General features: G+C 38.9%; 1 protein-coding gene across 3 annotated transcripts; it reads right to left on the minus strand.

Annotated features, from left to right (window-relative positions):
* Positions 1–28: 28 nt before the first annotated feature.
* scg3 (secretogranin III) lies at positions 29–12,236 on the minus strand. 3 transcript variants are annotated; one of them, XM_049717875.2, is made up of 12 exons: positions 11,815–12,235; positions 11,181–11,239; positions 11,053–11,095; positions 10,316–10,519; positions 8,656–8,798; positions 7,910–8,056; positions 7,622–7,835; positions 7,111–7,227; positions 5,372–5,455; positions 4,676–4,783; positions 3,693–3,782; positions 29–745 (listed from the first exon to the last, which is right to left on the minus strand). In XM_049717875.2, exons 1-12 carry the CDS (start codon positions 11,909–11,911, stop codon positions 627–629), a joined length of 1,425 nt encoding a protein of 474 aa, XP_049573832.1. In that variant the 5' UTR covers positions 11,912–12,235; the 3' UTR covers positions 29–626. The 3 variants fall into 3 exon arrangements, with proteins under 3 accessions (XP_049573832.1, XP_049573831.1, XP_049573833.1); XM_049717874.2 differs by having other exon boundaries at positions 7,622–7,838; XM_049717876.2 differs by lacking the exon at positions 4,676–4,783 and having other exon boundaries at positions 7,622–7,838; positions 11,815–12,236.
* Positions 12,237–14,155: the final 1,919 nt, after the last annotated feature.

The raw sequence follows: 14,155 nt of genomic DNA on the forward strand, positions 1-14,155 counted from the left end.
CTATTGGCCTATTAAGCACACTTGCAAAGAAAAGACAATGTTTTAATTGCTTTCACGCTCTAGGAAGAAAAAAAAGCACATATTTACATTTTGAATGACCTCATCTTGTGTCTACTCAGATGAAAATGTTCATGTACATGAAGACAAATGATTGACACATCGCCCTCCTGTGGGCCCCAGTGTTATTACAACGGTTCACTATAATGTAATACACAAATGTCTTTATGACGTAGAATAAGATCTCACATATACACCGACAACAGAAAAAAAGAGTTTACATATGAGAGCGAAAACGAGAGAATCAAAAGACTTCTGCTAAATTGTCAGCTATTGATCTCAATATTTTCCAGAGCTGTATATATGTTTTAAAAATATAGAAATGTCAATGACGAAACAATGGATTATTACTCTTCAATCTTGCCGTGCAAATAGTAAGAAAATTATTTTAGTGCTTTGTTTCATCATTTTATTACATCCTTTACCCCAAGATGATGATTGTAACATCAACAAAAAAACAGGACAGTAAGCAATTATTATGAATACACTTTACCATGCCTTGGGGATCAAGTGTAAGTGACAAATGAATGTTCCCTTATTATTTCAGTTCAGTTCTATAGAGGATGACATCACAGGCTGCTGTAGATTCTTTTGATGGTGTCCCCCTCATCCCTGGCTATGATGCCCTTCTCGATGTAAGCGTCCACCTGCTGGTCCATGAAGTCCTTCAGTTTGGACAGGTCATAGTCTGGCACACAAATACACCACAGTGATTACATTTCTTAGCCCCGCTTAAGCCCCTCCAGTATTGTATTTGATTTACTAAAATGTATTATAGATCAGTGATGATCACGACACCCAAACAAGATATAATCTGTGCTGTTGTTGTCATTCGAAGGGATTGAGGTCAGTCTAAGTATGTATGGAGGAAGAAAACATAAAGGAGCCCACCGCAGATGTTACATTTCCCACTATAGGAGTCATTTTAGAATTGGAGGAATATTTTCTGTCACACCCAAGAAATTTTAAATAACCAATGCACAATGTAGAAAACAAATGCACTTGTTTAGTTGTCCTGAGATAAAAAAAAAGCGATCTAGTAAAATTTATTATCAAATATAATGTTACCAAGTCCTGTATTTATATTCTTTCAACATTTTCAACGGTAATGCAGTGTTACTCAAACAATTAGAGCCCTCTTACTCCTTATCTGGAAAAGACATTCAATTTTTTTAAAATATATTTTTTAATTATCTTTGCTTTATTTATTCTATATTTGTCCTACAATTCTCAAATGACCCATGACGTTTTTCCCCCTGCTGATTAATAACATTTTTTAGATTTTCATTTCCCCTTGCCCTTTTATTCATCCCCATAATGTCACAGCAGTACCAGGTTAGCTCCAGAAATGAGGTAATTGTTATCAGTCCTGGAAACAAGACAAACACTGTCCTGACACTAATTAAAGAGGCAGCTGGCCTACAATATGAATTTCAATAAGGACAGCCTGTGTTAATGGACACAACTCCAATCACGATACTGTTGCCGGGACACGGTTTGCTGATGACAAACATGACGTGTGTCAGGGATTTAAATGCAATGTGATTAGATTCTTTCAATCTTGACCGTGAGGAGCCAAAAACCAAAACCAGTATGTGGCCTGTGCTTCCATCTGCTCTGATGCTTAATCTGTGTGTTGTGTAGGCATAAACACACACTCTCGCACACATGCGCGCACACACATGCACACACAAACACAAACACACGTTTCCAAACAGCCTGCCAGTTGAGATTGTCCTAATGGCCACGTCTGGTGGAGTAAACACAATAAATGTTCACTGGCTCTGTTTCTATGACACTGGCTGAGGTCAAGGAGGCCTTTGTTTGCTCTTCTTTTCTGACAACAGGGAAAATTCAATATAATTACTGGGCACTTCATTAGGTACACTTACACAATCTAATGAGCACTGCCTTTTGAGCATTTATTTGATATCCGTGATATCCAGGTTAAGGTCCAAGTACTCGTACTCGGGGCAAACCTGTGCATTAGTAAACTGATACATGCTACAGGGAGTACTAGTGACACAAAATTCTACTAATTGACATATAGTTCTTTACTAGTAGCACTAAGAGCGGCAACATATGTACTATAATTGTGCAGTTTTGCCTCACTAGTGACGCCCTTCTTGTATGCCTAAATTGTCCTGCGGTCGAAAGTAAAAAACAGTAAAAAAAAAAAAAAAAAGTAAAACAGTTCTACTTGTGTTCTCCGGCGTTCTTCTCGTGAACTGAATTGTTGTACAAGCGTGTCGAGCAGTGACTCAAGATACAACTTGAATTTGTTCTATGGCCATGCTCTTAATTCAAAACGTCGTCTTTCTTCATTGAAACGAATAGAAAAGCCAATAATCCGTTAATGTCTCCTTTTGGTTGTACTGCTCCCCATCTACCAAACTGCAGCTTGTTGTGAAATGAATTGAGTTGCATTCACAGCCACAATATACAGCGCTTTCATCTGAAATTGATGCTCACAAGTTAAAGGCAAAAAGTGGCCAAATTACGGTTCATATCTTGAAGTTGCGTGACTCGAATCTCAAGGCACCACTGTACTGTTACATTTTAAGATGAATATCAAGAATATTGGAATGCATTCTTAAAATATCTTTCCATAGGTTGAGATGTTGAGTGATTGTGCCACTTTAAGGAAAATTGGTCACTGTGAGTGCGTTCATTGTCTCTCTCCTATCATCAAGTGTGTGTCTTCTTTGGCCAAACAGTTAACAGGCAGGCAGGGAGGCGGCTGTTGTCCCAGACAACCATCCCACAACTAGAATACTAATGAAGTGTCCCACATGCAAGCTCGCTCGATGAAGAGACACTGTTAAAAGCTTCCCTGCTGCTCTGTCTTCTTGTAAATTCAGGCCTGTCAAAATTCTTTCAATGTTTCTTTTAAAAGATACTCTGGCTTTTTGTTTAACAGCACCTGCCTCGCCACACATGTTGAATAAAGCCTCTGAGCACCGCCCACTGTAAAATGCAATTTTCACGCAGCTATCACATTCTGCTGTTCATGGCCTGCACAGCTAGAGCTCATTATCGTTTCATTTCCTGCTGCAGATGAAATACCGCTGGGCATTGATTTTTAGAGCAGCGTGCGTCAATCAATTTTCAAGGTCGCTAGTCACAACCAAAAAAACAAAGTGTTGCCAAACAACGGAAATAATAGACCTTTGAAGACATTTTCTTCTTTGTTAAAGTGGAAAATTCAGTTTAGTTTCATCTTTGTTTCTGCTCTCTTGTGTCCTTTTTAAATGTCGTTTGGACAGAAAAAAAAGAGCAAGCTGGCATGAAAGCACTGTCAGAAAGGGTAAAAATGAAAGAAAATATGATGGGCGAGTTTAAAAGGTGTATTGAATGTCAAGGGACAGGAGGAGAAGTTTACCAAACAGACCTTTGTTTCTGAACAAGGCGGTCGAATAAGCAGTAATTGGGACAAACTCATTGAGAGTAATCCATATTCATTAGCTGTGGGGCAAGCGTCTAGTCAAGCATCCCTGAAGCACTCATTTCAAATGCAGATTAGGGACACCAAAGAGAGCTTAGAAGGTTTGAGCTTCTCTGTGCCTTAGACCTGCTTGTGACCCACCACAATTCTCAGAATTAAATGGCCGCATAAGTTCCTTCGTTCAACTCACCGTCTTTGCCTTCTTCCTTGTTGTGTTTCTTCAGCCACTCGATGTTCTTTCTGATGGCCTCCAGATACGTCTCGGATTCGCCGGGCCGATCTGTTGAGAAAGGTCAAAGCGTATCAATCAAGAGTATTGCTTTTGCTCAGCAAAAATACAATATCCTGATGGATCATGTAACACAAATGTTCACAAATGGCATCATGTTCCCAATATATCAGTATAAACAAAACAGAAGTATTTATTGTTGAAGTTAATTCCGTTTTACTATCAAGCGAGTACAGTGCAGTTTTCAGGAACAGGAAATAACGGTATCTGTGACAGGCTTTTGGCCGTCACTTATTGGACTGGCCTAGTTCTGGGACAAACACGGACGCTGTGCTATGATTGGCTTGGCCGGCTGTTCTGCCTTTATTTTCTAATTTATTCATGCCCCGCTGGCTCTGCTGTGCGGAAACAAAAAGTTCTGCTTTGTTTTGTAGTCAAAGTAGGACAAAGGAGAGGTTTTGATTAGTTGACGCATCATCGTTTAGTTACAGTTGAATTTGAATAATTTGCAAGTATTTAACATTCTGTTCATTCATTTTCCATAAACACATACACTGGGCCAAAATTATATATTTATATTATATTATATTAATTGCATCCATCCATAAATTTTCTAAAGTATCGATATTAAATTTTGCACATATAGATCTTGAAATGTTTAAACTACCTGTTGGACAATAATAAATTTCTGCTTAATCCTTAATGTTTCAGAGGACTACTATTCCTTATTTTTAAAATGTGTTAGAATCCAATTTGAGGGTGAGAAAATGACAATTAGGGTATTTTGATTCGTGTCAAATGTCAAAGCAAGTCCAATTTGAGAGTTAAAGCATACAATGAAGTTATTTTGCATATTGTTTTTTATTAAAAAAGGCCTTCAAGTTAACATTTAAAGTCTAAACGCAATGTGTTGTATGTTCATCGGAGCTGCTTTGTGGACTGACTGGTTGATGGCTGATCCTGTTTGGTGGAGTCCTTCAGGTTCTCGTACTCCTTCTGCATCTTGGCGGCCTCAGCCTTGGTGTTGTCATCCTCGTCCAAATTCTTCCCCGCTGCCCGAAAACATCACACTTGATTAACCCCCAGCCTTTTGATTGGTTCAGCTACCCTTTCAGCTTAGTAGTCGTGATCAAAAATACTTTGACTTCAAGATTTTACTATGTTTTTTTAAATTTTATTTTACTGCTTACCGCTTTTAAATACCAGTCATGAGTAGAGAACATCAATTTTTATCTTTTATTTTTTCAACCATCAAAATTGAATTTTTCTCAGCACTATGCGCAGATGGGAAAACCTAACAGCAACAATAAAAACAATGCAATTTCTAGTTTTGCAGAGGACAAGCTGCTAGTTGGCAATTCAGAAAATAAGAATAAAGATAAGATTTTTTTTTGTTTCATTACGTTGTTTTAACAAATGTAAAATGCATTTAAAAAAGGAAGGCAAATGGACAAAAATGGCCAGCATAGAGCCCAAAGGGTTAGTTAATCGGGCAATAAAACATCAAGTTGATCAAAAAGAAAAGGTGTCGATGATAAATCCGTGTAAATCAATATATTCTCGATCGTTGACTCATGATTGATTAAAATAATCACTGTTCCATACAGTTTGCAGGTGGTTTGCTGGTTTTGGTTATTTACCGTTAGGTCCTACAAAGTCTGACGGTCCAAGAGCCTTTCCAAGCTTGTTCTTGGTCTGCGTTGCAATCATAGCGTCCAGATTTTCTATAGGAGTGAGAAAAAAAAAATGTCACTTGACTCATTCCACAATGAGTTTAAGCCCAGCAGGCTTGCTCTCACACTACAGAAGCTACTATACCATGTTTTTAAATTCAGTGTTGCACATTTTAAATTTCGTTCCAGTGCAATACATTTGCATTCATACGGTTTGTTTAAAAAAAAAAAAAAATCTAAAATATTTAATTAACTTTTATGTGTTGTACATTTGAATAAAATCCACCCATCCATCCAAACCGTGTATCCACACAAGGTTTGTGGGTGTGCTGGAGCCTATCCCAGCAGTCTTTGGGCAGTAGGCGGGGGACACCCTGAACTGGTCGCCAGCCAATCACAGGGTACACATAGACGAACAAACATTCACACTCACACCTAAGGACAATTTAGGGTGCTCAGTTTACCTAACATGCATATTTTGGGGATTTGGGAGGAAACCGGAGTACCCATGCAGGCCCAGGGAGAATATGCAAACTCCTCACAGGAATGTCATACCCCGAAATCGAACCCACGACCTCAGCAATGCGAGGTGGACGTGCTAACCAGTCGATCACCGTGCTGCCCATTTTAATAAAATCTAAAAACTAAATGAAAGATAAATAGTATTTTGAATTTTCCTATAAGCAAAGCATATTTTAATTCAAAATGCTTTAAAGTGCATTGTAAGCACAAATCTTGTTTTCCCTGCTTGAATCACTCCTGTACGGAGTCACAGTAAATGTAGGTTAATGTGATTCATACAATTATGATATCTTACTACTACTTCTCTCTTCGGCTCTCATTTTCTCCTCGCAAGTTCTGTCTGTGTTCACACCGCCTACTACCACCTGAAGTGTGGAAAATTGCTTATTTTTTTCAGCCTCCTCCCCAGCATTGAGCATTCAAACATACTAAACACTGTTTTTCCTGATCCTCGGTCTGCTATTTTTTTTTAAAGACTTTTGTTTTTGTTGTGTGCTCACCTTGCTGACCCAATGGTCAGTTGGGGGTGAGGGCGGCTCAAGTTAACATGTTGCTAAGTGACTGTGGAATTCTAACCAATTATCCCTGGTGCCACCCCAAACAGCCATATGGCCAAGGCCAACAGGTTGCCATGGCAACTCACATCATGCGTAATGGCTGTTTTGTTCGGCTTTACATGGTCACTATTGGCTAGCTGCTATTCAAGGTCTTGCTGAAGGACTCTAACATCAGCCTCCATATATTTTTAAATTCAGGTTCATTTGAGCCACTTAATAATTTGACTACTCTGACTCAGGTCTAATTTGTTAATTTTTGTTGTTTGACTTTGACGTTTAAATTTTACGTCTGTCTTAAATAAAAGGAGAAATTACTGAGCCAGAATAAAAGAGAAAGTTAAAGGAAGGAAAAAGAGGTGACAGCGGTGCTTGACATGTGAAAAACCTTTCACTGATGTGATGATGAGCCATAAAAACAGGCTGGCTATTCAACCCTTGACACTAATCTGTCATTTCGAGTTTACACTCAACTGCACCAACTGATAAGAAAGATGTCCTAATCCAGAAAACCAGGAAATATTTCCTAAAATAAATCTAGATTAGAGTTCATATATTCAGAATTACTAGAAATAAATCATTTGCATTAGTTGTAATAAAAGATGTTTTTTTTTTTTTTTGTGGTCTTACCCAGATAGGAGACGCCTTCCTCGGGCGTGATGGTGCCGTACTTGACCATCATCTTCACAAAATCAATCAGCGTTTTCATGATGGTGATGAGCGTCTCTCTTTCCTGAGCGTCTTGATCTGAGACAGTCACGAATCAATCAGGAGCAGTGACAGGAAGTAATTTTCAGGTATCTTTTACATTACTTGAGAATACATTTATTTATAAATGTATTTATACGTTTACTTAAATACAGATTGTGAGTATACTTTTGACACCGCTACACAGAGGAAGCATGTTTTGTCTTGGCAGTAATTGGTTGCCATCGTGTTCACATTATCATGCGGTGTTTGGCTGCAGGGATCTGGAAGATGGATTATGAATAATTACTGCTGTGTTTGTGTGTGTTCCTAGTAGTCAATTTGCAAAGGTGACTCATCGCTGAACACCTGATTGCCATGACAACAACATGTTCGGCTCTTTGTCTTGGCTCGGAGGCACGTGTGTGATGTAAGATGACCGCGTGGTGCTTACCGGAATTGAGGCTCCTGAGTAGCCGGTAGAAATTGGGAAAGTACTGGAGATCTTGAAGGCCGTCCTCTGGGCTGACTTCATTGTCGTCCTCAGCGGCATCTTTGTCCCAAGTGTTATCTATTGTCTCGTCCTCATCTTCAGCATCCCTGTCCACCTCATCCAAAATCTCCTCGTCGTCGTCATTGTAACGCCGACTGGGCTGCTCCCATTTGTCCTGCTGATGCAAGAAGCATTTTTATATGAATTGAAATCCCCATTGTCCCTTCTTAATTGTGAATTAGACATTACTGTGTTTGCTGCCTGGCCATCTTCCGCATCCCCGACTTCCTCTTCATTGCTCTCCTCGATCTCGTTGTTTTTGGCATTTTTGGTGATGAGATCCTGCAGGGCCTCGGCCACCTGATACTCCAGCGTGTCAGCCTGACTTTCCGTGATCTAACCGGAAGACAAACAGCCAGATTGAACACCACTGTGGATTGTATAATATTGATCCATGCTAGTCAGAGAAGCTGTGGACCGCAGGTGTCATATTCGTAATACACAGGTGAACAAAATCCAATTCACACATTTCATTGCATTTCATTTCATTTCATTTCATTTAAGAGACAGACGTTTTTTCCTGCAGTGTGAGCACAGATATTCCCTCCATCTCACAGGAAAGCGGAATATAAACTAGGGCCCAACCGATATAATTTTTTGAAGCTATATTAAGCAGGGTAACATTTTGATTGCCGATTAATTTAAAGAAATATACAATGAATAAATTAATGTATTTTTCCCAAAACAAAGATATAATTTTCAGGTAGCACATTTTGCTGTTTTACAATATTTTGTCCTAATTTTACTGAGAATAGGCATAAACTGTCTATTTTTCAACCTTTATTTGTCACTGTGTGAAAACAAAAAACAATTGGTAATTTTTTGCTGATTTTTAAAGTAATATCACTAAAGTATTCATAGGTGGTTGCTTCCTTCCCACCACTGTCTACGAATAAAAGAAAGCCTCATGTACTGTCTACTACTGTCAAACCTACCAAACCCAGTTTGAGTAGCTTGGACACGATTCGGTCAAAAACACCTCTGTCGTCCTCCTCATAGATCCTGTTTGCAATCTTCTGAACAATGTCCTCTGCCGTCAACGGAGTGCCGTCCACCTGACGGAATGTGTCTGTCTCATCTGAGAGAAGAGAGGACATCATTTGTGTGAGTTAACTGTGTGGCAGAACAAACTGCAGCTGTATCACAGCAGTCTTCCAGCCACCCTCAAAGGAAATTTCATTAATTTATCAATCAGGACGCTGCGGGCCGTATATGGAAAAACGGAAGGGCCCACTTTACCTTGTGTTGATTTGTGAAGCACGCTAAAACCATTTTTACAGCATGCTGTACGTCATGAGTGAATACAGCAGGATAGCGCAGAAAAAAATATCTTTTACCAAGTAGCGAATCGCAACAATGCGAAGGAACACTGTTCATTTTTATTTCAAGTAGGTGTTTTGGCAAGCGTCCCAGTACTTTGACTACATCGTGTATATTTTCTTGCTCATGCTTATGAGAGAGATGCTATTCATACAGCGCAACTCTTTTACGACTCCCGTGCCTCCCACAAAGGGCAAGTAAGTTCTGACTTATTGGATCATCTTCAAACTATTATTGTCTCACTCTGAGGAACAGCAAAAGAATATCCACAGTGTGCTTTGCGATTGTGATGTAACGTAAGAAGGCGAGAAGCTCACAGATGCTGGGCCATATGCAGGAACTGATTTGCGTCAGAGTCATCTCACCTCAAAGATCCTATTACGCTGATTCATACAGCAGGACATTTTAAGATGTTCTATCCCTTGATGAAATCTGATGTGAAAGCATATACTATATGCTTTTTTTGAGGCAGACTGGAATCTTCCCGGAATAATATGGCAAATGTGTTTTTATGTTTTGTGGTGTTGTTTAGTACAGTACTTGAGGGGGCATTTTGAGCCGTATAACTAGATTTAATTTCGACTTGGATTTCTGTGGAAATGTTTAAATGTTGACTTTATACTTATTTCTACACTCTTGCATATGGTTAAACCAGTGGTTTAATTTAGATTGGGCGAAAAATGACTTAAAATGATTTGCATTAAAAAAAAAAGAAAAATCAACATTACTTAAATAAATAATAAAATAAATAAACAAAAATTAACATAGTAAAAAATCCTATTGAAACCCTGATGGTCAAAAAGACAGTTTTGACTTTTGTGGAATATTTTTGAGGCATTGTATTAAAAAATATAGCTGGTGTTTGTAAGGGCTGTAAGTGCATTTTGGAGATAATCCCACGTGTTCTGCCTACAGACGCACGTGGCATGTTCAAAGGTCACCTACTCGCAGACAACATGACTACTGGATGAGCCTCAGCTGTAGATGAATATAAATGCTTTGTTGTGTACAGATTTCAGAGGATATTTGTACGGTACTTGATCATTTTTGTGAGCGGCGACTTCTATGGAGAGAGGTCAAATTAACCGCGGTTGAGATTTCCGGGTTAGAAAAACAGACGGCAGCGACAAAGACAGTTTTTACTGATGTTGTATATCAGCATAATTAACAGTAAAAAAGATAATAGTTGAATATTGAGTATGACTTTTATCAAGAGTATTTTTTGACGCAAGTAATACTTTAGTATAGAGTGTGAGTACTCTGCGTTGCACTTGCCATTCTCCATCCCGTTCTTGGTCGAGTCATATTCCTCAGCCAGGCGGCGACTCTTGGTGGAATCAGATTCATCTGGTATGTACTCATCTTTCTTCTGTTCCACCTCATCAGTGGTCTCCTTGGATTTGTGGCTCTGGGCTAATGACTTCAGTACAGTCGAGTCATCACCGTCCGGCTCCTTGGAGACGGCAGGTCGCTTGCTCTCTGATAGGAAGCGCAAATGAAAACAATTCATCATTGTGGAGGTGAGGTGCAGTTTCCCGTATTTTCAAAGTTGGAAACTTTTCATCGGATGAATGGAAAGGGATTAAACAAGGAATTTGCTAGATTTGATTCAAATGCTGGCTTTTAATCAAGCTTACACCAGGGGAAAGAAAGGCTTAATGTTCAATTACATATTTGGTATAAAGACATAATCTCACCACTATTCCTCAAAAGTAATCAAATATGCTGATTTAACATAGTTTAATTATGTGCAACCGATGTAGTAAATTCAAAATACTTTTTTTAAATATTCTATTCCCATGAATTTCCAAATGAGTTCCAAAATCCTCCGTCCTTAACTTCTCATAGATATTTCTCGGAAAATTTCCAGCAATTTGTAACCTTCAGTAAAGCCTTGAAATTTGATTCATTTTAGGTTCTCCGTGCATTGGTGATGCATTTTCTTACTGGCAGTGCTGAAACCTGAACTCAGACTGTCTCATTAATTGATTAGCAATGCAATTTGCTCTTACCAGCTGAATGTACCGCAGTCTTCACACTGTCCGCCTCGGCAATCTGAGGAAATGACAAGTATTGTGTAAATCATTTCAATGCCGCGTATTGATAATTCATGTTTTTCTGAGAGATGAAAGCACCTCACCTGCTCTTGGAGTGGTCTTTCTTCTGTCAGCTGTCGATTGTACACTGATTTATCTACAACTGTAATGAACCAAAGAAAGAAAACTTAAGTTTCTTTGCATCTTTGTGAGCATTTATTGTCTGAACTGATAATTTGGTGGCGGTCTATTATATTTTCCACAGCTGTAGGTTCTTTCTAACATAATTTTGTGTGTTTTGTAAACACTTCCGTTGAAGCTTCTGGAGACATATGAAAGCTGCTGCCCTCCCACTCTCCCCACCCCTCTCTTGGTCAGACCTTAATCGGATTACCAAACAAAAGATTAAACTGAGTCGAAAATAGACCACGGGCCTCAACAGCCGCTGGCGAGCTGCAGCTCAATTTGCTGTATTCTGTTAATGAGCAGATTTACAGCTAAATTAACAGACAACTGCTGGAAACAACTACAAAGAACCACAAATGTGAGCTAGAATTAGTCCGGTGTCATCAATTGTTCATTGTGAGCATTTCTCACCCATGTTATTCTATTGTTGAGAGATTCTGTGGTGTCTTTTACAAGTAAGAATGTGTCACTGAAGTTTGTTCATCTGCAATTAGCGTGTTTTAATGCTCTTAAATATTGAGCCTGTAAAACATGAGCTTCACAATGACTCACCCTCGCTGGATGCTGTCGGTGTAGGAAAGGCAGATATTTGGTTTAATAGACTGAAAAAGAGAAAATGGAAAACGATGCAAAGGTGTTTTGACGCCATCCTCACGAATAACAAAAATGTAAAAACAAATCGGTTGCTGGGGCTCCAAGCGCCGCCGCGGAGGCTACAATATTGCTAGTCGCTTGAGTGAATCCCTCGGCTGGGAAGCGGCTGGCCTGATCTCCGCTTGACTGTGGAGCGAGGTGGAGCTGTCAGTCGGCTGCGGTGCTGAAAGCAGGTCACGTAAACGCTTTGCTTCTACAAAGGAGGAGTAAGGAAGGCTGAGCAAAACCCCGTGTGAGCCACAGCATCACTGGCCAGAGGATGTAAAACAGCTCAGCACAACAGGACCTGCCCCCTCACTGAGGAGGAGGAGGAGGAGGAAGAAGAAGAGGAGGAGGAGGAGGAAGAGCAGAACACTGTAAAAAGTGTCTCACTGTACATCAAAAAAGTCCACGCTATGTGATGTTACTTTGATACCATCTTGTGGCATGTTGATGTAAGTTCAGAAATTATTTTAGCCCAAAGTAGTGTGTGGGCATCTTAAAGCCGAGGTAATATGCTCAAGTGAGTTGAGAGCTTCATTTAGATCAATGCAGTGCTTTGCAGCAACTGTGTGCAACTTAATACTACTAGTGACATTATAAAGTTATAGACATCAATAATACTAATAATAGATAGATAGAGAGCGAGAGAGAGAGATGATAGATAGATAGATAGATAGATAGATAGATAGATAGATAGATAGATAGATAGATAGATAGATAGATAGATAGATAGATAGATAGATAGATAGATAGATAGATAGATAGATAGATAGATAGATAGATAGATAGATAGATAGATAGATAGATAGATAGATAGATTTCAAAACTTACATCTGTGTGATCTCCGCAATTTTAAACCAATAACAGCATTTAATTCAACTGAGCATTTCTTTTCATCAGTCTATAATTGAAGGCCATCTGCTCATCATCTTTTGCAGCGTTGGAGCATGACCTGGCCCATAATGTGCGTCACACAATCTCCGTGCGCCATGCTTTCGCTGTAGATCTTTCCTCTGCCCGCTGGCTTGTCAACAGCAAGTGCAATTAAATGACCTGCAAACCAATAGACTTATGCTCACATCACAGATTTACAAGGCCACTTTTATGATCTGTTTGCTTTCCTCGTCTTTGTGTGATGCCAATTAGACATAGAATGCACATAAAACTAGAGATAGGCTACATAGAGGCCGATAATGTATTATTGTATTTAAAAGCTCCCATGCATGGATGTGAGGCTTTCTTTTAATTAAATGACCATGTATATTTATGCTTTTTTGTAAAAAAAAAAAAAGACCACAAATGATAAGGCTTCAAAAAGGACATATCATGCAAAATTTACTGTTTAGCTTTTATATACATTTTCTTATACAGTTGGAGTCTCCAGGTTTGTTGAAAATTTTAATCTAATCCCTCCAGGTTACCGCTGACTTTTGACTCCCAACCCCTGACCCTGGACCCTTGACCCTTGATCCTAACCCCCAAAAATGACCATGTATAGCAGGGGTGGCAAACTTTGACCCGCGAAGACAAATTGTGCATCGACTTTGTGTTACTACTAATATTGCAAATTGCCTTTGCCTTTAAAAAAAAAAAGATGTTTCTAGCAATTTTGACTACCATTCATCATTTTAAAATATTGAACAATTCTAACTAGTCTCTGATTTCAAAACTAGTTATTCATCAGTTTGTTGTGTAGCCAATACCTTATGTAATATGAGACGCTCGTACATTTATTTGGGTTGACAGTCATAATGGCCGTCCGAAGGAAACTATGACTACGATGCGACCCGTGACAAAAGTGAGTTTGACACCCCTGAAAAGCTTTTTCTGCTTAAATAAAATGTCCATGCATAGTACAGCTTTTTGTTTGTCCAGTTCAGCTTTTTGTTTGTAAACAAATTACTATTTATAGTAAGGCTTTTTTTAGTTAAGAAAAAAACTAGGCTGTTTCTTTAGTAAAAAAATGACCATGCATTTATTTTTTCATTAAAAAAAAAAAAAGAGACCAGGCTTAGAGTCGTGCTATTCACCAATTACCACTAGAGGTCACTGCATTACATATTTTAACTATGAAATTCCGGATCTCGAGTAGGTGGATAGACTTGAAAATGTTCATCCATTCATCCAGCAGACCATTTGTCACTGATGTTGGACGTGAGAGACAACGTTGTTGTTTAAGGTATTCCACATTAAATTCAGTCATGCTGGAGCAAAAGAAATGTTTTTATAACTTCCCATAAAGTTGCAGTTTCTTGGA

This window comes from Syngnathus scovelli, chromosome 4 (assembly GCF_024217435.2).
Source record: "Syngnathus scovelli strain Florida chromosome 4, RoL_Ssco_1.2, whole genome shotgun sequence".
Classification (NCBI taxonomy): Eukaryota; Metazoa; Chordata; class Actinopteri; order Syngnathiformes; family Syngnathidae; genus Syngnathus; species Syngnathus scovelli.